Source organism: Planococcus citri, chromosome 1 (genome assembly GCF_950023065.1).
Source record: "Planococcus citri chromosome 1, ihPlaCitr1.1, whole genome shotgun sequence".
NCBI classification, from domain to species: domain Eukaryota; kingdom Metazoa; phylum Arthropoda; class Insecta; order Hemiptera; family Pseudococcidae; genus Planococcus; species Planococcus citri.
Genome location: NC_088677.1, coordinates 71,442,156 through 71,467,837, shown reverse-complemented (window position 1 = coordinate 71,467,837; position 25,682 = coordinate 71,442,156). Strand labels below are relative to the sequence as shown.

Here is a 25,682-nt window from a genome sequence, read left to right as displayed (position 1 = left end):
GGTTGTATTTAAAATCAAAACAAGGTTTCAATGAAACCCCTTGCAGAAGATGGTAAATAAAAATAAGTAAAACAAACTCAACTCGATTCCTTTGAACAAAGTGAAACAGATTCTGAAAAAAAAGAGATACCTATACCTTATCAGAAATGAAAATTTGATCTCGATAATATGTAAATATGTACCTAATTACACCTAGTAACACCAATACAAGCATAACCTACTAACGGAGAAAAATCATTAATGAAATTCATTTGAGAAAAATGTCGAATGTCGTTATCAACTGATAGGCACGATTATTGAAATATTTATTCGAATTATTTCAATTCTTCGATGGTTTTAGAGGATCAGTCAGATTTCCACAAATTACGGTGCTCGTTCGCATTGTGATTATTGAACTCTCGTAACACGTGAATATTTAAAACAAAATGGAATAAAAATCGTAAGTTGAAATACATTTTTGATAATCGATAGTCTATAGATACGATATGGGTACCTATATTGGATAGTACTTGAGAGATATAAATATTTTAGATCGTGATTAAAATTGGGTTACCGATGCATACCTACCTACATTATATCAACTAAGACAACGTACGTTCATACTATGTATTAAGTTTTAAGTTTTTCAATTAATGTTTCAATTGACGACCGCTGCGAATGAAAAGTTTTTTGAAACTCGACCACTTTTGGAGTTTTGGATAATTTTGGACGAATCAGGAAGCATGAAACACATCGCACAACTCTAATTCCTAAACATCGAAGACAATAAACAAATTAATTTTTTCAGAACTCAAATGGAACGGAAATAGGTATCTCTGGATCTTCTCTACATTACAATCATGCCATCCATTATCTTGTTCTTCTTCTTCTGCCTACTTCCAGCATTTACCCTTTCTACACATGCTAGTCAAACAGCGGTGAACAGCAAACACGTTCCAGATGGCAACAACACGTTCATCATCGGAGTATCCAACTTCAAACTGTTACTCAACTACAGCAATTTATTCGCCGATAAAACCCTGTGGATCAAAGAAGTACTCGAATGTAACTCCAAGTATATTGTAATCACATGTCCTCATAAAAGCGGAAAAAGCATAAATCTCAGCATGCTGAAAATATTCTTGGAAATCGAGTACAAAAACGATACTTACAGCGTTACAGAGAACTACAAGTTGTTCAGAGAAGGTGAACTTCATTGGAATGGCACCTACATCGTGAATTACTCGAAGCCTTTGCTCATATCTCAACATACCAATATTCTCGACCAATACCAAGGCAAATATCCGGTTATATTTTTGAACTTGGAATTCTCGTATCATGTTTTGGGTAAACGACACGACTTTGGGTTGATTTTGACCAGCCGCATTCACAGTATTTATCTCCAATTTCCCAACATCTGCAGCGTATTTGGAACGTCGTCGTCGCCGAATAACGATACCGTTTCTTCATCTGAAACCAAATCGCAAACGGATAAAGCTAAAAAATGTCGAATAATGATGAAAGGATTTCCAGTCGATACGGATACTCTAATCGAAAGTATTTGCATTTTGAGCGAAGCTCTGTACAGACGTTACAATCAAAAGGTATTCTTACTGATAGACGACTACGATGGTCTATTGCGATTAATCATGCATTACAATTGGTATTCTCAATCGAATATAACCGATATGTTGAATCTATACACGACCTTCTTGCATCAAACATTACACAAAAACGATTACATTGAGAAATGCGTAATGACCGGAGTAATGCACATATACGATAACGATCTTCTACCATCATCGGCGAACTTGACCGTCTACGATAGTTTGAACAACAAATGGCAAGAGTTTTTCGGTTTCAGCGAGGCAGAGGTCGATGGCATGTTTAATTACACAGAATTACACGAAAACGATACCGATAAAGGATACAAATGGTTCAGAGGGTATAACATGAACAGAGATGTAAACATAACCATCTTCAACCCATGGTCCATCACCAACTTCATCATTTACGAATTGATACACAATTATTGGGTAATGGCTGGCGCAAGTCATTTTTTAGCTAGTTTAGTTCAATATAAACCTATACGAGATATCATCGAACAATTATTCTTCGTACCCAACTACCCGGTCAGATTCGATTACTTGTATTTCACCACAGAGGAGCTACTGCAACTCAGAGAGATCTTCTTCGATTTGAAAAACAGTAAATTGAGCGAGACCACGATTCGAGAACTCGTACTCAAATACCTTTGCGCTCGCGGATTCCTGACTTACGGCGGCCAATCTTACGACCGTACCGGATCCGGAGTCATCGTCAGCGCTTTGAGATTTCCCAATAACGAGGTGACCACAGAATGGTGGAAACGATTGACTGATTTTTATACCTATCAATTGAAGATACCCGATTGTCAGATGCTGACTTGGTGTCAAAGTATTGATAGCTTCATACAGAATAAAACTGGTCGTAATCAGATCATCAAACATACCAGAGAGTTTTTTTCGAAGGTACCCTATAATGTGACTGATATTGCCTACAATGAGACGATACAAGGAACCATACGTAAATGCCTATCGTTCAGGATGCGTTTCCAGTTCAATTATTTCGCTTTGATACGCAAAGAAACAGATACGATTATGGGTAAAGATGGACGAGCTGCTGTTTTACAAATAGACTATAATGCCATATCGCCTCAACGAGCTTTTCAAAAAGCTCAAGAGTATACGAAAGTGTTCGCGAATTTTACAACCATCAAAACGGTGAATTTTATCGGTATGGCTATTTCTCCGGATAAAAATGTTACCGTAATGAATGAAATTTACGATACTAACGAGATAACCAAAGCTGACGATGCTGTTCCAGCGAAAGTTATCGGAATCGAGATGCCTGAAAATATAAACGAAACGACGACAGAAACCGCCAGGTCGTGAAAACCGGTGAAATGGAAGTTTTTCAGTATTTTATACGAATAGGTATACCTACCTAATACTTTTAGTTTTGATTTGTAATCGTTATTTATCGTACCTAATTAAAAATATAAAATTTCTAATCACTGAAAATGAATGACTATTTTATTCATCATCTTGCCTATTTCATAATCTTGCTAATTTAAATCTTCCTACATTTAAATGTATCCACTTACGTAATCAATGTCAATGTTAAAAGGACATTTGAGATTAGATTGAATTGAGATTTATAGAAATTTCTAATCATTAGCGTAGTACACTCATTGAAAGACATAGGTAGGTACTCGTTCATACGATGAAATTAAATCACAGCTCGTGACATTTATAATTCCAGGATAATTTCTTGATAGGTATATTTTTATTTTGATTCACAAATATTGACATTTTGTGAATCAAACAATTTCCCATGGAGCGTTTCTCATTCACAGCAGCAGAGAAAAGATTTTCGATAAGTAGATCTGAAATTACCTATAGGTACTCACGTGATGAAAACATTAATTGAGACAATTATCGAGTTGAACCTGTTGAACGAATTTTTATTGCATAAGTAGGAAACTGAGTAGGTAACCAAATCTTGTTTTGAGAGAAAAAAAATCATTATAATTACAAGGCTAGTACTCTTTTTTCTTTCTAAAAAAAATTACTTTAGTAACCAAAAAAGCTCGAAAGTAACCAAAAAAAGTGACCAAAAAATGGACAAAACATTTCAAATTCAATGCAGAAAAAAATACACGAAAAAACTAGAACTTTTTGTTTTCAATTAAAATATGAAAATGAAACTCAATAAAACATGTTCAATTTTAGCAAAAAGCCGGACATTTCGACAATCGGTGGCAAAAAAGTGATTACTTTTTCGCAATTTTTGTTTTAAAAAAAAGTCAATTTTTCGACTTTTTGATGGAAAAGGCGAGATTTTTTTGGCAGTTTAGAGCCACAAAATAAGAATTTCGTAATTTTTGGCAGAACGCGAGACTTAAGCCAATTTTAGTAAAAAAAAAAAAAGTTTCGCAAAATTTTTGTCAAAAAACTTAATTTTGCAACTTTGTTGATGAAAAAGGTGAGATTTTTTGGCAATATTGAGCCAAAAAGTAAAATCTTTGAATTTTTGGGAAAACGTGAAACTTTAGCTAATTTTAGTTTTAAAAAAGGGCTTTTTTTTTTAGCAATTTCTGATACAAAAAAAAGCAACTAAGAACAATTTTTGGAAATCAGTGAGACTTTTTGAAAATTTTTTGAAGAAACAAAAATACAATTTTCAACAGTTTTTGGCAAAAAAAGAGACTTTTTGGAAATTTAGACAATTTGACAGAAAATAAGACTTCGACAATAATTTTAGCAAAAGGCAGGGCTTCTCAAAAATTTTTGGTGACAACGAAATTTTTTTGATATTTTTCTAAAAACATGGAATTTTTTATGATAAATTTAGCAAAAGTGATACTTGCTGGAAATTTTCGTAAAAAAAGCGAGACTTTTAAGTAATTTTTTGTCAAAAAAATTGAATGATTTAAAAATCGGGACATTTTGGTAATTCTTGGTAAAAATCTCAACTTTTGGAAAATTAATTTTTGGAGAAAACTAAAAAGTGAGATTTTCTAGCGATTTCACTAAAAATCGAGACTTTTACAATTTTAGGAAACTACGAGACTTCTTGACAAATTATTGGCAAAGAAGTGATACAGTTTCGTTTGGAAAAATTAATTCTGAATCATCACCAAAAACTTCAGGAAAAGTTGAGGGAAAAAATTCAATTGTAAACCAAAAAAACAATAGAAATCAAAGCACAATATCATTCACCATCGTTGCATAAACATTTTATAATCAAATCATCACGCTACAACACGATTTTCAACCGCCGAAATCACTTTTCACGCCTTTTGAAGAAATTTTAAAATTCAGCAAAGATCGAAAATCGTACTGGAGGCTTCAGAACTGCTCAAAATAGTGACATTCGAATTAAGAAGATTGGTTTTAGGCCGAACAATGCCATTCGTGCAAAACAAAAGAAATTTCCCTTAAATACCTACTCTTTTTTTTTAATTTAAAAAAAAAATACTCTAATTTTTTCAACTTTTTTTGTTTTTTTTTCAATTTTTATTTTTTAAAAATTAGTTTTTAAAATTTTTTTCATTCTTTTCCTACTCTGGTTTTTAAAAAAAGGCAATTGAAATTTCCTTCAAAGAAATCGAGTCATTTATGTGGATGAACTCGTTGAATGGTTCTGACAGAACAGCCCAAATCAATTTTCACACCTTCTGGAGAAATCAAAATCGGGCCTGAGATTCTAGACCAATGTCCGAAAATCCACGTCTTTTAGAGAAATCGAAAATCGAGCTGGAGGCTTCAGAATGACCAAAAATAGTGCATACGATTCGAGGAAGTTGATTTTACTTTAGTTTCAGGCTAAATTTCTGTTACTTTTCCGGAATACCTGCGGTTTTTTTTGTTTTTCAAGCATGAATTGTCAAAAACGGTCAATTTTAAATTTTTAAAAATTCATAAAAAATTGAAAAATCAATTTGAGCAGCAGAAATTTGGATTACGAAAGTTTTAGAAATCATTTATACTCTTTCCGAAAATCACAATCCTTGTGCACATCAAATTAGAGAGGGATATTTCGAGAAGTTCCCTTGTTAGGTTACATTACCTACTTAGTACTTACATCAGATACTTTCAACTCGAACAACCAAAAACTAATAATATAAATTTCTATCATTACAGCTGGCGTATGTAATGTCGATCTGGAACCATGACTCACCCGAAAACCACCCTAATCATCTTGGTAAACTCACTCCTGATCACCGCCATCACCAGTCGAGAAATCCGAACGATGCTAGTCCAAAAGACCACCGTTCAGAACGATTTCGGCATATTCAAATGCCATCCTAGCAGTAACTTTTCGCGATTTGTTGAAAATACCGGATTATTCATCGATAACAGCTTGCTAATAAAACAAATCTACGACGAGGATGCAACCATCGTCATCTTCCACTGTCCTCGAACATTTGGTAAAACTTTGAATTTAAAGATGATCAGAGCCTTTTACGAAATTGAATTCGAACCTGAAACAGATGTAAATATCACGTCAAACATGTATTTATTTCGAAACGGCGAATACGTTCACAACGGTCATTACAAATTGTTCTCGCGACCTTTACTCATCTCGAACTATATAAATTTCATGGATCGATATCAAGGTCAAGTACCAGTGATCAGTTTGAAACTGACCAGCATAACTTTTACAAATTGCGCGCAATTCAGGCAACTTTTTTCCGAAGCCATCAAGCACACATTTGCCGAGCATACCTACTTATTGGATTGGTACAGTAATATTCATGATAATCCGAACAGTACTTTGGATCGGAAACACGATGCTTCGCAAATGAGACTGAACTTCACCAAGTATCTAGATATGAAAGCTTCGTTCGAGGATTTAAAATGGAGTATCGTTTTTCTCAGCAAATCGCTGGCCGAGTTTTTCAATCATTCTGTCATGCTGCTGATAGACGACTATGATTTTCCACTGATCGTGGCTTTCTACAACGAAAAAATAGAGTCGGTCGAGAAACAGTTGACTATTCAGTTCTTGAAAGATTTCATGAGAATAACCTTCGAACAAGGATCCGTCGAGAAATCCGTATTCATGGGTATTTTCGAATTCGCTCAAGAACTCCTTTTCGAAGATTGCTCGGTGACCACCTCGGTACATAATTTCTTGACCGACGATTCGTACGAATTCTTCGGTATCAGCAGATACATCGCCGATAAGATTTTCGACTATATACGAATTTCCCTACAGAAACGTAACCTGGGGATTGAATGGTACGGAGGGTACAGATTGGGTAAAACTTTGGAAATATTTCCACCGCAGGCCCTCGTCCAGTACAAAAGATATCGTATGACTAAAAACTATTTCAAAGTTAGCTTCTACCCTCATATATTTTTTCTGCACTTGATGGAGCATGGGTTACTTCGAGGCATTATCAAGACACTTTTAGCCGGTGGGAATGTAACTTTGGCATCCGGAGGTGATTTAACTTTCGGTAAAGAAGCTTTTTACCAAATTTACGATATTTATAAAAATCCCAAAGAGAACAAGTTACAAGAGCAGCATCTTCCCGCTATTTATTCCTATCTACTCGCAACCGGATACTTGACGTTTGCTAATAATCAATACGATGTGCACGAGCTTCCTTATGCCGAAAATGTAGCTTTGAAAGTACCCAATAAAATGGTAAGCATGCAGTTGGAGTCGCATTTGAGTAGTATTCCGCACAGATATCGATAGCATGAGGGATGAGGCAGGAATCTATATGGCCATGATTGGGGTTCTTTTAGAGACGTGTGGCCGGCCGGTCTCTCAAGAAAGGAAGAGCAAGTTTGGCAGTTGCGAGGAGTTGAAGTTGTGAAAAGTCACAAGTTGATGAGATAATAGGTAGGTATACATGGATACAGTCAGTCTCAGTCAACATCCAGAAAGATATCAAAATTAGGATAAATGTTTAATGTATTGAAGTATTTTAGGTTAATTTTAACAAGTGTAAGCTTATTATTGATGTTGTGATTGAATATTAAAATATTAAAATCTTGAAAAAAAATGAAAGAAAAGGAACTACAAAGTCCTTCATTTAAATTTTATCGCATTATTTAAAACTAAAAATTACCTACTGATCCATTTTGATAGGTCCCATGAGGCCATGTCGACTTTTTCAATTCTCTCAAAAATCATCATTCAATTTTTGGCTCAAAATTCTTCAAAAATGCTCAAAATACATTTTTGTCAAGAAATGTCAATTTTTCGCAAAATTTTAACCCATTTTAATAGGTTGCAAGCCACCTCTTCCACAAAAATCTCCAAAATCATGATCATATTTGGACTCAAAAAAAGTTTTGATAAAAATTTCTGACTTTCTGTCAAAATTTCAACCTATTGTGATGGGTCCCATGACACATTTTTCAAAAATTCCCTTGAAACCATGAGAAATTTTGAGCTCAAATTTTACCAAAAACGTGTTTAAAAGGCTTTGATAAAAATTTTTAGTTTTCTGCCAAAATCATTTTAATAGGTCGCATGACGCCTTTTCCAAAAAATCTCCAAAATCATGATTCCATCATGAGCTCAAATCCTTCAAAAAGTCGCCTTACACAACGAAAATATTTTTTGAGCATTTTTGAAGAATTTTGAGCCCAAAATTCGGTCATGATTTTTGGAAAAAGTGTTATGCAACCTTTCAAAATGGGTTAAAAATTTCAACAGATAATGAAAAATTCTATTAAAACTTTTTTTGAGCAGTTCTAAAACATCTCGAGGTCAAAATTTGTCAAAATTTTCGAGATCTTGCACATAAAATTTTCGAAAGAAGCCAAAAAATTAGGATACACTAAACCCTTTTTATATGACCCATCGCCATGACTTTTTTGTAAAAAAATCCTGAAAATCATTATCTCAGTATAGCCCCAAAATTCATCAAAACTGTTCAAAATTAGCTAAAAATTCTACAAAAATACTCAAAATTCATTTTCGTCAAAATACTTGAATTTCTCAAAAAAATGTAACCCATTTTGATAGGTCGCATGACACATTTTCAAAAAAAAACGAAAATCACAACCCAATTTTGGGGCTCAAAATTCTCTAAATTACTAAAAGTTCATTTTCGTCGCAATATTTGAATTTCTCAAAAATTTTTAACCCATTTTGATAGGTCGCATTACCATTTTCAAAAATGCCGAAAATCACAATCCGATTTTGGGGCTCAAAATTCTTCAAATTACTCAAAATTTAGTATCGTCGAAATCTCTGAATTTCTCTAAAAATTTTAACCTACTTTGATAAGTTGCATATGGCACATTTTCAAAAAAAAACGAAAATCACAACCCAATTTTGGGGCTCAAAATTCTCTAAATTACTCAAAGTTCATTTTCGTCGCAATATTTGAATTTCTCAAAAATTTTTAACCCATTTTGATAGGTCGCATTACACATTTTCAAAAATGCCGAAAATCACAATCTTATTTTGGGGCTCAAAACTCTCCAAAATTACTCAAAATTAATTTTTGTCGAAAAATTTAAATTTCTCAAAAAATTTTAACCCGTTTTGATAGGTCGCATGACACAGTTTCAGAAATGCCGAAAATCACAACCCAATTTTGGGGCTCAAAATTCTCTAAATTACTCAAAATTCATTTTCGTCGAAAGATTTGAATTTCTCAAAAAATTTTAACTTACTTTGATAAGTTGCATGACACATTTTCAAAAATCCCAAAAATCATTACCCGATTTTGGGGCTCAAAGTTCTTCAAAAACGCTTAAAAAACGTTTTAGTTGAAATATTTTCAATTCCTACGTTTAACCCATTTTGATAGGTAGGTATCATAACACTTTCAGAAATTCCAAAAATCATGACCCGATTTTAGGTGTCGAAATTGTTCAAAGATGTTCAAAAAACATTTTTGCTGAAATACTTACCTACTTGTATGTACTTCTCGCAAAATTTTAATCCATTTTGATTTTCTACAACGGTTCATTTTTACCCAAATGTGGGGGGGGGGAGGGACTTTGAAAATTAAAATTCGGCTGCGCAATATTGAGCAAGCAGTTTCTTGCGAACTTTGGAGAGCCCCTGCAAACATTTGGACAGCCCAACATAATTACACTTGTGTAGATGAAATTGCCTAAATAAAAAACTTTGATCACAGATGATCATCTTTAGCGAAAAGAAGTACCTACTTAATTTTTCTCCCATTCAATTCGTTTCGTTCATTATCTCTTCAGGAAACTCATAAATGCCTTAATAATTACCTAATAGATAGACGAATAAATAGATAACTGGCTTCATACTTGCACATTACCATTTCACATTACGTTCAAACTCCTCCCCCTGCTCCATATTCGATCCTAAATTTCAGCAATACCCGTAAGTACACCGATCAATCTTTAGATATTTAAATTTAAACATAAGAAAATTGCTCAAAAACTTGATCTAACTTTGTATCATTCCCTACACAGCACGATGAAAAACACCATTCAAGTCTGCTCAATCATATAAACGTCAATTTACTTCCGTCAGTTTTACTACACTTACCTACTCTTATAGCTAATGCTCTTCGTAATTCTATTATGGTTGAAAATATTACACTCGTGTTCAGCTGACGATTCGAGTCATCCAAAAACAACAATATGCGTAAAACGAAATTTCCTCAACGTCGACTCGCCCATATCCACAGATAGCAGTACCTTCCTAGAATTCGTCAATAAAAGCGATATTTACATCGATAGAAGTTTACTAATAAAAGAAATACTGAAAGTGAGACGTCCTCTTATAAGGATCACTTACCCGAGAAAATGGGGAAAAAGCACGTGTCTTCATATGCTGAAAACCTTTTTCGAACTAGACACCGAAGTATTGAAAAACAAATCCATCGAGTACCCTTTGTTGACGGAAAGACCATCGTATAAATATTTCACACAAGGTAAAATCTCCTCGACTAATTCCAATTCCAGTCAAGAGTTGAAGAACCCGCCACTCATTTCGAACTACGAACACATCATCGCGAAGTATCTAGGTAAATATCCGGTCATATATTTGGATTTGAGCGACTGCAAAGGAAAAAATATTGAAATTCTACTGGGTAAGATAGAACAAGCGTTCAACAAAACGTACCAAGAGCATTCGTACTTGAAAGACGCGATTACAAATTCGAAACCTAGAAGACTGATGAACTCTCTGTTGACCAGCGCGCATTATAACGAGTCTATGATAATCACATCTTTACGTTTCTTGAGCAGGATGCTGTGTAAATACAATGATAAAAAATCATTCATCTTTATCGATGGTTATGATACGATTATAAATGAAGTACACTTCGGCACAAATTCAAAATTCGAACCCGAGGATAAAGAAAGAATAGTTAACTTGTTAGTCAAACTGCTTCAGAACACTTTCATCGACAATGATTTCTTGGAGAAAGGTATCATCACGGGTGTCTTCGAAGTACTGCAGCATAAATGTTTCAACAGCACGAAATACGTGAAACCGTTCAACTTGCTGAATCCTTCGGAATTCTTCGCACTGGATGAAAACGTAGTCCGGCAGATCTTTCAACAAATGAATTTACCATCTGAATTGAGTGAAAAGGCCATCCACTGGTATGGTGGGTACAAGATGAATGAAAATCAATACTCACTTCTAAATCCTCGATCAGTAGCTGAATTCTTGAGAACTAAACAACTGGCTTGTGTCTGGAGTGGAACGTTTTTGCAGGAGTTATTATTCAATTTGATGGTGAAAAACGATCATGTCGCTTGTACACTTAGATCACTCATAGAAGGAGCTCGTAGAAGTATTTCAATTCCTGATCTAGATTTTAATGAAGAAGAATTAGCCGAATTGGGTACAATTGTCAATGGATCGTTGCTGTTCCGAAGTTTCGACGAAAAAATTCATACGTTATTGTTTTCTTACTTGTATGCGGCCGGATTCCTTACTTTGAGCGAAGATATCCAAATTATCAAACAGAAATTGCACGTTTCTTTGAGAATACCAAACGAAGAAGTATCCAGAGCTGTTTCTTTGTACATTGATGAATTCTGCGCTGCAATGAATTCCACCACTACGACACCAAGGCCCACTGAATTTTATTACGATGATACGTTCGTAATGCCGGTTATTCTAGAAAAAGAAGCTATGAGGATAAGTCATAAACCAAGAGAGTATAAGCTCATTTAATGGAAGAATGGAACTTACCGGTGTAAGTTGACTGACGGCAAGATGATTGATAATGATAACACTGGATCGTTTTGCGTTAAAAAATGTTACCAATTCAACGGTGCAAAAAGTACTGCAGTTTGAGCACGTCCCATCTTGGCCTTGGCTGCCGGGTGCCATCTGCCCCTCTGGCTCTGTCATATTGAAACTTCGAAACACTTTTGGCAAAAATTAACGATTTGTCGAATTGATAAAAGCCATTGAAATTGTATGCTGGTTTCCAGTGAATCAAATAAGAAATTCGAGACGATCAAGCCAAGACACAGGTGATTTAGAAAATAAAGCTGCACCATTGACCCAAAACGTAGACCTATTAAAAGATTTCTCCGCTATGATATCGTAATTTATTATCAAATGATTCAACATTATTCATCAATTGTTCTTGATCAATTTTGTACTTAATAAATTCTGTTGATGTCCATCCATTGCTTAATTTTCCGTCATAACGTATTTAATTTACTTTGGCCAAGCATGTAAAGATTCTGTAAATACTTTGGTGAATGTATGTATCTATAGGTATTGAAATGAAGAAACTGAATGTGGTTGCAAACATTTTTTACTCAATACATATATAATACACAACAATAATATCTCATCCTGTTCACTCATGAAAATGATACAAATTCTTGACAATATTATGTTTCAATAATAATAGGTAAGTTGATATTAAAAAATTCAAAAACAAAAACATAAAAATATTATACTCAAATTGAGGAAATTTCGTCGAAATTTTATGTAATTAATTTTTCCAGATCATTTGGAAATAAGTTATGAACATAAATATATTTTCAAGAATTTTCTCATAAATGCATAAATGACTCGAAATTACAATAATATAATCCACTCATACTAATACTGTAAAAAAATAACGGCTACAACACATAAGACAGACATTATCATTAAAATAGAGAGAAAAAAATCCTGAGCTATAAAATAAAAAATTATAAAATGGTAATTCGACAGTTAAAAATAATTTAAAATACGAATAAAAATATTGCAGTTAAAAAAGTGAAGATATAACTGTCAGATTCACCTCAATAATGGTTTCTTGAATAAAGCCTTGGCTTTGTTCTTTTTCGGTATTCCCTTCTGCAAAGAAATAATATAAAGTAGATGATGAATAAGTAATTGACTATTTGCATTGAAATTACACTACAAATTTGTACCTTTTTACTAATCGATGAGATAACAGAACTGTTGCAATCGCTATGAGTCGAACTATCCATCGTATTATTCAATCCGTTTAAAATATCGCTGCTGGATTCACATTTTCGTATGCCATTATTTTCATTTGGCGAGCTGTTTTGACTGCTGCTGTCTTCTTCGGAGGTTTTATCGTCTTCGGCGTCTCTATCTCCAGTACCGTTACTTTCGTACTGTTGAAAAAAACAAATCGTAAGTATAAATAAACTTCGATTACAGAATTTTGTCACTTCCACAAAGATCAACCTACATCGCTATCGAAACTATCGTAAGGCCTTTCTTTCCTGAATCGTTGAATTAAGCGCTCGTGAGGAGACATACATGCGAGTTCTTGCGGAAACTGCCAATGACGTCTTTCTGGAGTTTGTCCTGTAGTAAAACAATCGCCTATTTTAGAGATTCATTCGTTCAAAAGTACCTTTAATAAATTCATCAGGAACCTACCCGTTGGCAGATCTTTTTTCACTTCCTGGTTGACAAAAGAGTCGACCAATTTCGTCTGTCGAGATACGCTCCTAGAAATACTATCCAATTGTTCGTTTATTTTATTACGTTCTTTTTCAAGTTGTTCGCAGGTTGAGTTGGTGAACTGGACGTGATTGGACGAGCTGTTGTCAACGGTATTGATGATGTGAGTTTTCTGTGTGGTCAGGTCTTGCTGAATTGGCTGAAAATGAAAAAAAAAATGTCATTTATTTCTTATAAAATTCATCAGAGAAAAAGGCTTGATAGAAATTTTTTGTACAAACTCACCTCCACCGAAGAATCTAATTCTCCGCTTAATTTCTCGAATTTCGAGCACTGGTCTTGATTAGAAGTTTCAACGGTAATTTTATAACTACCCAATGAAGTCTTTAATTTATCAGTGAAATCTTTCCAAATATTCTTGGTTTTTTCATTCGCACTACTGCATTTTTCTACGTCTTCGTTTAGCTAAAAAATAAAATGCTTTCATTATTTCAGTCGTTCATTTACTCTAAAGTTCTAGATTAGGGAAGTATACGCATACGCCATTTTGGTTCGACACAACGGATGTAAACAACATCAAAGCGTATGTATGTATACAATCTTACGAGTAAAAAATGCAATTTTTTCGATTGTTCGCGGGTTCAGGTGAATTTTTAAGTAGTTTCAAGCTAAAGACAATGAAATTTCCTATCGATTGATGTTAAATTTTTGTTATTTCGCGAAAAATTGACGATTTTATGAATACTTCTATTAACCGATTTTTTCATACTATATGTGTCAATTTTAAACTAAAAATACTCAAAATCTTCAGTGAACACACAGGTATTTTAATATATCAAAATGTTCGTAATTTCATCGTCTTTAAAATGGGCGTTTATCGAAAGCTCTACATGCAACCGTTCAAAAGTTGTAGAAGTTTAAAGTTGCGAAAACAATGCAAAAACCAACCGCGGATGGTAAGTATTGAACTTTGAACTAGAATTACTCAAAATTTTCAACGAACACATAGGTATATTAATACAGCAAAACGTTCGTTATTTTATCCTTTTTTAAATGGGTCTTTACCGAAAGCTCTACCTTCTACCGTTCAAAAATTCTTGAAGATCAAAGTTGCGGAAAGTGTTCAAATTGTGTTATCACTGTTATCAGTCACTTAGTGTTGATTGTAGAACATTTTCCGCAACTTTGATCTTCAAGAATTTTTGAACGGTAGAAGGTAGAGCTTTCGGTAAAGACCCATTTAAAAAAGGATAAAATAACGAACGTTTTGCTGTATTAATATACCTATGTGTTCGTTGAAAATTTTGAGTAATTCTAGTTCAAAGTTCAATACTTACCATCCGCGGTTGGTTTTTGCATTGTTTTCGCAACTTTAAACTTCTACAACTTTTGAACGGTTGCATGTAGAGCTTTCGATAAACGCCCATTTTAAAGACGATGAAATTACGAACATTTTGATACATTAAAATACCTGTGTGTTCACTGAAGATTTTGAGTATTTTTAGTTTAAAATTGACACATATAGTATGAAAAAATCGGGTAATAGAAGTATTCATAAAATCGTCAATTTTTCGCGAAATAACAAAAATTTAACATCAATCGATAGGAAATTTCATTGTCTTTAGCTTGAAACTACTTAAAAATTCACCTGAACCCGCGAACAATCGAAAAAATTGCATTTTTTACTCGTAAGATTGTATACATACATACGCTCTGATGTTGTTTACATCCGTTGTGTCGAACCAAAATGGCGTATGCGTATACTTCCCTAATCTAGAACTTTAATTTACTCGTAGCAAAATCCTCAGAAAAGTATCCCAACCTTATCAGATCCGCACTTGATTTCGGTTTTGATATTTTCATTCAAAGATTGGATTTTATTCGAATGATCTTCATGTTCGGTGATAACACCAGCGATCAGGTGAGAAGCATCGACTATATCTTTAACGTTTTCAGCCCCTTGGCGAATATTACTCAGTAAATCATTACGTTGAGTTTCGGCGGCTTTCTTGTTTGCAGTTTGTAACAATTTATCCATCATGCTTTGCATAGATGTCATTTTATTTTGTATTTTATTTTGCCAAGATACCACTTCAGTTTGCAAGGACACCATTTCATTTTGTAATAATTCGATTCCTTTGACCATTTCCTGAAAAAAAAAAAAAAAAACAGATTTTGGTTAGACCAATTGTCTTTTGACCTTTCTTTTTTCGATTAAAAATAATACTGTACTTCATCTTTTTGTAGATGATTTTCGTGCACGTTTCCTTCAAGAACCTCTATGGTATCAAATCTCTTTTGCAATGTTTCACTTTGCCCTACAAGAGTAGTTTGAATATTTCCCAAACGTCCGTGGAAGTCGGATGATTTTTGAAGTTCATCCAAGCGATTTGTGTGCTAAAAAATAATATATTGGGAATTAATTTGAAAAATTATATTTTTGAGAATAGAAAATTGATGAAATACCTGCAATAAATTACTAAGCGATTCATTTTGATTGCTTCTTAAAACGGTAAGTTGGTCTGATTGAGTTTTAAAAGGTTCCATCAATGTTTCATCAATATTGTTATATTCACTCTCGGTGGAATTTACAAAATTCATATCCGTAAGGTGTTGATTTTTTTGAGAATCTCTCAAATCGTTCATCTGTAAAAAATCATTTCTGTAAGATTATAAATTGAGGTACGAAATTTCCAACGGATAGACTGCGTACCTGATTTTTCATATTGTCGACCATTTGAGTTAGTTTTCGCTGCGGTGAGTCCAGCTCATTGGCGGAGAGACGGATGGAGTCATAACTACCAGTCTGTGTCTCAAGAAAACCTCCTAAAAATGGTGAAAAATACGTGATAATTCGATCATTAAAAACAAGATCAAAACTGCATAACTTTGAAGATTTAAAAAAATCATTTACCTAACGATTTCTCCAATTCTACGAGAAAATCTGATTCTTCTCGACATTCTTCGATTAAATGATTTACTTCGACGTTATCATTATGGAAATTACGGGAAAATAAATTAATCGCGTTCAAATTCGATTCTTCAATTTTCCTGCCACATTGAAAAAAATATTTTTAGTGAATTTTTCAATGGTAAATAAAATTGTACCTAATTCCATACGAATGAATAAGACTGCATGCAGTTTTCCCGCCAAAATTCGAAAATGAATAATTTTTAAAACTCGCAGACCAAAATTTCTAGAATTAACTTTTGGAAAACAATTTCAATTCGGCAAATTCGAAGCAGTATATTCATCCGTCTGGAATTGCTCTCTTCGTACTTTTTGATTTCCAATTTCTGATGCAATTTTTCCACATCCGTTGTAGATTCTTGGACGGTTGCTCTCAACAGGTGATTTTGCTCTTTGAACTTTTGTTCTCTTTCCATGTATTTTTCAACGAGGAAATTTTTCTCCTCTTTTTCTGCTACAGTTTTCCGCAATTTATCTTTAGTTTCGTTCAATTTCGTATCAAGCATGTTCGTCAATTCCTGGAAAATTATAAACATAATTAAAACAAAAACCAAAAAAAAAAACCTTAATTTCCAATAAAAATTTTTCATTACCTCAAGTTTATCGTGTTTTTCTTCCATAGCTTTAAGCTGTGAAATTTTATTGGCAAGTTCGTCGTCTTTTTGTTCAATATCCATCATGATTTGAGCGTAATTTTCAGGTGCCAAAATAATACCATTTTTTTCACGAAGCGCCTCTATGTCGCGTCGCAGACGTTCTATTTCCGTCGTGTATTCCTTTCATTCAAAAAACGTCAAGTTAGTCGTGATTAATGAGAATTTTAGCAACAGGTGTAAAATACGAGTATTTACTTTAAGAAGAGCAGCTTTAGTTAGCTTTTGATTTATTTCGGGTTTATTCGTAATGTTTTTAGCTCTGTGAGCGTAATCCAATGTACTGAGAGTTTCTTCTAAATTCGATATGGCTGGAGAAACAGTTGCAATTATCGAAGTCTTAGTACGACCCCCTAGCGACTCTTGTAGTAGACGAGTCAGTTTAGACTCCCTGCGGTGATAAAGAACAATGAGAAGTCGAACGAATAAAAGGCTGTAGTATGGGCAAAAAAAACAACCTGTATGGAATATGAGGACAGTGCTCAACTAGAGATGTTATACATCGGCCTAATGTCAGCAACGACTGATTGATATTTCCAGCTTCTCTGGCACGTTTATCCACAGCGCCAGATCGGCTAATGTTCTCGCTACCAGCTAAATCCACCAAATTTAATTTACCAGTTTTTAATAATTCTTCACCATCGATGGAGTTTTCTTTTATATGAACCGTGATGGAGAACACTGTGTGCGATCGGCTGCAAAAAATCAAACAATCAATTACTAATTCTCGAATGAACTTTGATAAATTTTTCAAAGTATACTACCTCGATTGAGCATTCATCAAGGTGGCAGCAGTGGTTCTTTTTGCAGAACCTTTTTCTAGAATTTTATACACTTCTTGTTTATTATGAACGGTAACTTCTTCAAGTCCTTGAATAATAACCGATCCTTTTCTAGTGTTGTCTTCGAATAATCTGATCAAAAAATATGGTTTTGTTAAATAAAAGGTAATCGAGTTTTATTTAAATCGTAATGAGTCTGATTTACTTTAATTTAGTGGTGTCGTCGGGAGGTGACAATAAATCGAATATTTCTTCATTGTATAGCTCCAGAAACGATACTCTGACAGTGTATTCGGCATTTATCAAACGTAATTCGTCGAATAAATGGCTCAAAGAACGAGGTATGATACCCGACAATGGATCCTGAAAGAAAAATATTATTAGATATCCTAATCACAAATTGAGCAGAAATGAAAGGCTTACGTTTTCCCAAGATATTGTAGAATCGTTAGTTTTCTCGCCTTCCATCGTGAACGTTTTACCAGTTCCAGTTTGGCCATAAGCGAATACGGTGCAATTGTATCCAGCCAAGACTTCGTCAATTAATGGATGGACAACAGATTTGTACACATCGACCTATGAAATTATGATTTAGAATTGTTTCGTGATCAATATCCGAATAGAAAATTAGATCGCCTCACCTGTTTGGATTCGGGTCCGAACACTTTATCGAATGTAAAGGTCTTTGTGAGTCTATCTGTTGGCCTTTCTTTAACAACGATTTCTTTGCTTCCATTGCAACCAACCACTGTATAAGATCTGGCAGCTTTCTCCGCATTGTTGATGGGTCTTTTAAAAACACAGTTCATGTACAATAACAGCAAAAGGAATATGGATGAGATGCTGAGCGAATGTTTTGATTACTTACCGGACTCTGACGAAAACTTGCACGTTCTTCTTCTCTTCTTTAGTTGATTTCGATTTTTGAGACATGATTACGAACAAGAACACAAAAAGTATATAAATAATCACATAGAACATTCAGTTATTTCAGTCTAAATAAAAATTCGCTGCTTCATTTCATCGTAAAAAAAATGTTGTAAATTTTTCTATTTCAAAATTCGAAAACAACCGTTTTTTATTTTATCACAAAGTAAATAACACAGAATCGACTTTTCGAATGGTTCGTCCACATGTCATATTTTCAAAAAACCAAAACATCGAAGAATTTTTAATTTTTTTCGAAATTTTTCATCAATTCTGAATTTTCAATTTTTACAAGTAAATTGCGTTTTTGATTTTTTAAGTAGAAAGAAAAAAGTTTTTGAAATGGATTTCAATATTTGTACTTTCAATAAAGTGTTTTAATTCAAAAAAAACTTTTAAATTTGAATTAAAAAAAAAGATTTTTGAACAAAAATGAATCCAGCAAAGAATCCATCTCGTTATTTTATCTGTGATTTTACAAAAGTGTTTTTTTGGTTATCATCTTATCACACCGCTCATCCGCTTCGCTCATTTTATTTTTAGCAAAAAGATGTTGAAATTTTGAATTAAATTGGCAAATAATTCCACCCTTCGTGGAAAATTCTTCATCAGTAATTAACTGAAGCAACCTGTACATTCACCAATGAAATTGACGTTATAATTCATTGTAATCGTGAACAATAACGATGTTCTCCGTCTGTAAAACCACACACCCGGCTACTGCTGTGGAACACGTATTATCGTGTCATTTTTTCAATCAATCTGTAAAATCGCTAATCGTAGCAGGAGCCAATATCATCAGGGTATTCCATCTCATCCCAGATGTCGATTTATCACGTAAAAACTACCATTACACCGGTAAGCCCACGAGTCTTAGATGATCATCGTTCTACCAACTGGATACTAACCTACTTTGCAATTTTAGATAACAATCCGCCGAAAATGAAGCTAGAATGTCTAGCTCAGTTCACTCTGTATGGGAACGTGATGTCAATTCAATCTGTAAGCTTGGCCAACTCATCAAGAGACGCTTTAATTTTGGGCTTCAGAGAAGCCAAATTCAGTATAGTCGAATATGACCCTGACTCGCACGATTTGCGTACGCTGTCGTTGCATTATTTCGAAGATGACGATATGAGGGTAAGCGTACGTCTATTTTATCTCAACTGCCATCGCACCGTCCCTCATTATATTATTTTTCAGGACGGTTGGTCATCACATTATGATATTCCTATGGTACGCGTCGATCCAGAAAGTAGATGCGCCGCCATGTTAGTCTACGGCAGACGTTTGGTTATTTTACCATTTCGAGTTGACACGTTATTAGAAGAATCGGAAACTTCTTTTCAAGAATCAGATGCAGAAAATTCTAGTCAAATTTTACCCTCTTATACGATCGTATTGAAAAATATCGACGAGAAAATCGAGAACGTTATAGATATTCAGTTTCTTCACGGTTATTACGAACCAACGGTGTTGATTTTATACGAACCAGTTCGTACGTTCTCTGGGTAAGCTGAGCAGTTATTCACCCTGCTCTTAAGAACCGTTTTTATAGTTGATGTTTTTTTTTCAGTCGTTTGGCGGTTCGTAAAGATACATGTGCTATGATCACCGTCTCTTTAAACATTCAACAACAAGTCCATCCAGTTATTTGGTCATTGAATAATTTACCTTACGATTGCGTCAAAGCAGTCGCCGTTTGTAAACCGATCGGAGGAGTACTTATATTTGCTGTTAATTCTTTAATTTATCTGAATCAAAGCGTACCTCCTTATGGAGTCGCTTTAAATAGCTTGGCTGAATCGACGACTAATTTCCCACTGAGTAAATGCCCATTTTAAATTATTTTACGTATTTGAGAATTATACTCTCTTGGACTTCATTCTCACAAATCGTTTCATTTTTCAGAAACTCAAGATGACGTGAAATTAACACTAGATTGCGCCCAAACCAGTTTCATTTCGCATGATAAACTAGTAATATCGGTTAAAACCGGAGAATTATACGTTGTATCGTTACAAGCCGACAGTATGCGAAGTGTGAGAGCCTTTCATTTCGAAAAATCAGCCGCTAGTGTGCTCACTACTTGTGTTAGTATCATATTTATTCGCTCTAAAGCGCGATTATGTTCATTAACTGATTCATATTAATTGCAGACGTGCGTTTTCGAAGACAATTACCTATTTTTAGGATCTCGTTTGGGTAATTCTCTTTTACTGAGATTTTCCACCAAAGAGCAAGTTGCTTCTAGCTCTATATCTGAAGAAAAAGCTATTCTCAACGAACAACCGTCTAAAAAGAAGAAATTAGATACTTTGGGTGAGTGCCAATAATAAGATTTAAACTTGGGCTGAGTTTATGTAACGAAACTTTGATTTCAGGAGATTGGATGGCCTCAAATGTAACCGATATTAGAGATGTAGACGAATTGGAAGTGTACGGTAACGAAAGACAAAGCTCCGTCGTTAAAATCACGTCGTATGTTTTCGAGGTAGGTACTAAATCTACGATGATTTATTTTAAATGATTTGGGAACTTCATCGATGCTATTTTTCTTTCCAGGTTTGCGATAGTTTACTAAATGTTGGGCCATGTGGTAACGTTTCGATGGGCGAACCGGCGTTTTTATCTGAAGAATTTGCCAATAGTTCAGATCCCGATGTAGAAATCGTTACTACGTCCGGTTATGGAAAAAATGGAGCTTTATGTATTCTGCAAAGATCCATCAGACCACAAATTGTAACTACATTTTTACTGCCTGGATACATCGATATGTGGACTGTAGTCGGAACTAACAACACCGATGAGCAACATGCGTTCATGATACTGAGTCAAGAAGATTCTACGATGGTAAATTGGCCACTTAAACCCATTCGTTAATCTCTTCGAGTCATGAGATAAAATTTCATTTCACTTTGATTTTTTTCAGATTTTACAAACAGGTCGTGAAATCAATGAACTAGATCAGTCAGGCTTCAGTACCCAAGGACCTACGATTTTCGCCGGAAATTTAGGAAATAATAAATATATCTTACAAGTAACTCAAATGGGCGTACGTCTTCTACAAGGAGCTGAACAAGTGCAGCATATACCGTTAGACCTGGGATCGCCTTTAATCCACGCTTCTGCTGCGGATCCTCACGTGATTATTTTAACCGAAGATGGCCAGCTCATATTGCTCACTTTGAGAGAAATTAAATACGGTGTATCTCGACTTACTGTACAAAGACCTACTAACTTTCCACTGGTAAGCTCCGCCGTATTGTTTTTTTTCTTTTTTTTTGGCGCAGGAAAATATTAAATTGATTTTTACTCTGTTTTAGAAACCTCACATCACAACTTTGTGTATTCATCGCGACGTTAGCGGGCTCTTTTCTCATTCTATTCCCGAAGCTGAGCGAAGATTTCACGGAATTAAAAAAGAAAAAAATTTAATCAGCGCCATGAAAGGGTAAGCTCCTGTAAATCTCTCAATTGTTGAATGAATTTCTCAAATATTGATCTGTTTTAAATTAATATTTTCTTTTTAGCGATATTGAAGACGAAGATGAACTTTTATACGGTGAATCCGGTCCTCAAACTGACATAATCGCTCAAAGTGCTTACGAATTACTCAGCGCACAATACAGAGGAACTGCATGGTCGGTATTATTCCCCCTCACCCTTCCCTTCATTTCTATTTTACAAATAATCTGATTCTGTGTACTTTGAAGGTGGAAAAAATACATGCATCCGATCAAACCATCATATTGGCTGTTTCTAACCAGAGATAACGGCCATTTTGAAATATATTCGATCCCTGATTTCACGCTGAGCTATCTAGTGCCTGGAATCGGTACCGGATTAACCGTTTTAGGAGATAGTCTAAATGCTGCTCCTACTCTAGCAACGGCTGATCAGCAGCAATATTCTAATAGTACTTCCGGTACGTAAATAGTTCTATTTTTGATCTCGAGAAACAATTTCATTTTATCTAAATCTTATTCTCGATGAATTTAGGAACGGAAACCGAAGTCAAAGAGATCTTAGCGGTATCATTGGGCCATCATGGCAGAAGACCTTTATTACTAATTCGATTATCGGATGAAATATTCATTTATCAAGCGTACAGATACCCTAAAGGATTCCTCAAAGTTAGATTTCGTAAAGTAGCTAGTCTTTTGACAAGAGATAAACGCTGCAGGTAGTTAATTTTATTTTGAATACGCCAATTTCAAATTCAACTCGTTTCCAAACATACTGACGATGATTTTATCTGCAGATCCAGGACCAAAGAAACCACGTTATCGTCATCGGAAGTCTGCCAACTTCGATATTTCAGTAATATCGCTAATTATAACGGAGTAAGTAGAAGTTTAATCTACAAATATTTCTTTTCGAACGCGAGCGTCATTTTTAACTTGTATTATTATTCATCAGGTATTTATTTGCGGTCACAATCCTCACTGGATATTTTTAACTTCTCGAGGAGAGCTTCGAATGCACCCGATGTACATCGATGGTCCGGTGCAGTGTTTTGCTCAATTTCAAAATATCAATTGTCCTCAAGGATTCTTGTATTTCAATGTTAAGGTTAACAAAATTAAAGTTCACGATACCTATATTTAATGCTACGAAATTCTTCAGATTAAAATATGATATTTTTCTTTTTTGTGAACGTAGGGTGAATTGAGAATCTGCGTATTACCCATACATTTATCGTACGACGCTGCTTGGCCAGTACGAAAAGTTCCTTTGAGATGTACGCCGCATTTTATCACTTATCATTTAGAAAGTAAAACGTATTGCATCGCTTTGAGCCAGCAAAGATACACAAATATTTATTACAAATTCAATGGTGAAGATAAAGTAAGTTTTTTTTTGTACCTTTGTGTACTTCTTTCGAGATATTTTAAACTGATAAATTGTGGTTTTTGTAGGAATTAGCAATCGAAGAGAGAAATGATAAATTTCCTCTACCTTTTCAAGATTTCTTTAGCATCGTGTTATTTTCTCCGGTATCTTGGGAGGTGAGACTCGTATTTTGTTTTTATACGTTATTTTAAATTAGAAAATCTTTCCGATCGATAGTTATTACTCGAATCTGTTCTGTTTTCGTAGGTTATTCCGAATACGAAAACTGATCTCGAAGATTGGGAACACGTGACGTGTTTGAAAACAGTCTCTTTAGCTTACGAAGGTACCAGAAGCGGTTTAAGAGGGTACGTGTGCGTCGGTACGAATTTCAATTACTCCGAAGATATCACCAGTCGTGGCAGAGTAAGTCAATCATTCCCTAAAGTGTTATCATGTACTTCAGCTATGCGAATTAAACCATATTTTTGTTATTTTTCCTTTTAGATCATTATTTACGATATTATAGACGTTGTTCCCGAACCTGGCCAACCGTTAACTAAAAATAAAATGAAAGTTATTTACGCTAAGGAACAAAAAGGACCTGTTTCGGCGGTCACGAATACCCAGTCTGGGTTTTTGGTTACTGCTGTTGGTCAAAAAGTAAATATCTACGATGAAAAAAATTAATAAATAACCCGACAAATTGTCAGTTTTGCTAATTGTGGAATTTGTATTATTTAGATTTATATTTGGCAATTGAAAGATAACGATTTGGCCGGAATTGCGTTCATCGATACGCAAATATTCGCCCATCGATTGCTCAGTGCAAAAAGTCTGATACTTGTAGCCGATGTGTATAAATCAATCACACTTTTGAGATTCCAAGAAGAGTTTCGAACGTTATCATTAGTCGGTCGCGTAAGTATTTTTTCAATTCATCAAAACTCGTAATTTCCATCGGATAATTCTACGTTCTAGTTTTCATTTTGAACATTGAGTAATACGTTCCATTTTTGCCTCAGGGTTTCAGACCAGCTCAAGTTTATGCTTCGGATTTCATTATCGATAACTCTCAGATGGGTTTCATAATTTCGGATCAAGAACAGAATATCGTCGTGTATAAATATCAACCCGAAGCTAGAGAAAGTTTAGGAGGTAAGTCGATAGATGATTTCAAAACCGTATTGTAATCATACGAATTGATTATCATCGCGCAAATGCTTTGTTTCAGGTCAACGTTTACTTAGAAAAGCAGATTTCCACGTTGGTCAAACGATTAATGCGTTTTTCCGAATTCGTTGCAAAAAGAGCACATTATCGGAAGATCGACGCGTGCAACTTAATTCCAACAAAAGACACATCACCATGTTTGGTATGTTCATTCGATAAGTTTTTTTCAGCAAAAAGTGTTTTTTGACCTTCTTCATTTGCAAGAATGAACCGGTTGAAAAATCTCACATATTCAGTATCAGAGCTTTTAACTGCTTGAATTCTAAATCACCCTGGAATTATTTTAAAACTAATTTTTGTCCTGACTGATTTTTCATTACAGCTTCGTTAGACGGATGTGTCGGATACGTACTGCCAATACCTGAGAAAAATTATAGAAGATTGTTGATGCTACAAAACGCTCTTGTAAATCATATACCACACACTGCTGGTCTAAATCCGAAAGATTTCAGGTTCGTGATATTTCGTTTATCAATTTCTCGTGATTCATTTTCCTAAATTAACGATTTTTATGATCATTTGTTTTGTAGAACGTACAAAAGCTCCAGAAAAATGTTGGGTAATTGTGCAAAAGGTATTTTGGATGGAGAATTGATCTGGATGTTTGTTATGTTGACGAATGTTGAACGAGCCGAGATAGCTAAAAAAATCGGTGTCAAGATAGACGATATTTTAGAAGATCTATACGAGATGCATATGTTGACTGTTCATTTTTAAGTTAGATTCTTTTCCAAGAGTAATATTATATGTGTCTTCTTTTCATTTTATTTAGGTACATATTTATTTTTTGTATAGTATTTGTATTTGAATTGACCTTTTTTTGTAATGAAGAATTAGGTATAAAAATAGATTTTCTAATTTATTATTTGTGTGTTATTGATGTGAAAATACGATGAGATG

At 34.4% G+C, this 25,682-nt stretch overlaps 4 protein-coding genes across 4 annotated transcripts; 3 read left to right on the top strand and 1 right to left on the bottom strand.

Moving 5' to 3' along the window:
* The first annotated feature begins 206 nt into the window (after positions 1 to 206).
* On the top strand, positions 207 to 3,041 carry LOC135849758 (uncharacterized). The gene is made up of 2 exons (XM_065370330.1): positions 207 to 439; positions 788 to 3,041. The coding sequence occupies exon 2, from the start codon at positions 840 to 842 to the stop codon at positions 2,910 to 2,912; it is 2,073 nt and encodes a 690-aa protein (XP_065226402.1). The 5' UTR covers positions 207 to 439; positions 788 to 839; the 3' UTR covers positions 2,913 to 3,041.
* Positions 3,042 to 10,041: 7,000 nt separating this feature from the next.
* LOC135849765 (uncharacterized) lies at positions 10,042 to 12,130 on the top strand. Its single transcript, XM_065370342.1, has one exon. The coding sequence runs from the start codon at positions 10,042 to 10,044 to the stop codon at positions 11,668 to 11,670; it is 1,629 nt and encodes a 542-aa protein (XP_065226414.1). The 3' UTR covers positions 11,671 to 12,130.
* Positions 12,131 to 12,247: 117 nt separating this feature from the next.
* Positions 12,248 to 18,848, bottom strand: Klp61F (Kinesin-like protein at 61F). The gene is made up of 19 exons (XM_065370320.1): positions 18,655 to 18,848; positions 18,428 to 18,575; positions 18,210 to 18,362; positions 17,992 to 18,149; positions 17,769 to 17,918; positions 17,463 to 17,699; positions 17,203 to 17,395; positions 16,945 to 17,127; positions 16,661 to 16,869; positions 16,295 to 16,431; positions 16,094 to 16,206; positions 15,847 to 16,026; positions 15,613 to 15,777; positions 15,203 to 15,529; positions 13,666 to 13,845; positions 13,357 to 13,579; positions 13,163 to 13,281; positions 12,876 to 13,085; positions 12,248 to 12,798 (listed from the first exon to the last, which is right to left on the bottom strand). The coding sequence occupies exons 1-19, from the start codon at positions 18,765 to 18,767 to the stop codon at positions 12,739 to 12,741; spliced, it is 3,258 nt and encodes a 1,085-aa protein (XP_065226392.1). The 5' UTR covers positions 18,768 to 18,848; the 3' UTR covers positions 12,248 to 12,738.
* Positions 18,849 to 19,209: 361 nt separating this feature from the next.
* Positions 19,210 to 25,647, top strand: CPSF1 (cleavage and polyadenylation specificity factor subunit 1). Its single transcript, XM_065370127.1, has 24 exons — positions 19,210 to 19,571; positions 19,639 to 19,853; positions 19,917 to 20,224; positions 20,290 to 20,540; positions 20,625 to 20,806; positions 20,873 to 21,035; positions 21,098 to 21,207; positions 21,279 to 21,566; positions 21,646 to 21,963; positions 22,040 to 22,167; positions 22,247 to 22,357; positions 22,430 to 22,641; positions 22,716 to 22,899; positions 22,978 to 23,059; positions 23,136 to 23,288; positions 23,379 to 23,564; positions 23,636 to 23,725; positions 23,817 to 23,975; positions 24,057 to 24,212; positions 24,294 to 24,470; positions 24,575 to 24,707; positions 24,784 to 24,924; positions 25,105 to 25,234; positions 25,313 to 25,647. Exons 1-24 carry the CDS (start codon positions 19,400 to 19,402, stop codon positions 25,497 to 25,499), a joined length of 4,236 nt encoding a protein of 1,411 aa, XP_065226199.1. The 5' UTR covers positions 19,210 to 19,399; the 3' UTR covers positions 25,500 to 25,647.
* Positions 25,648 to 25,682: the final 35 nt, after the last annotated feature.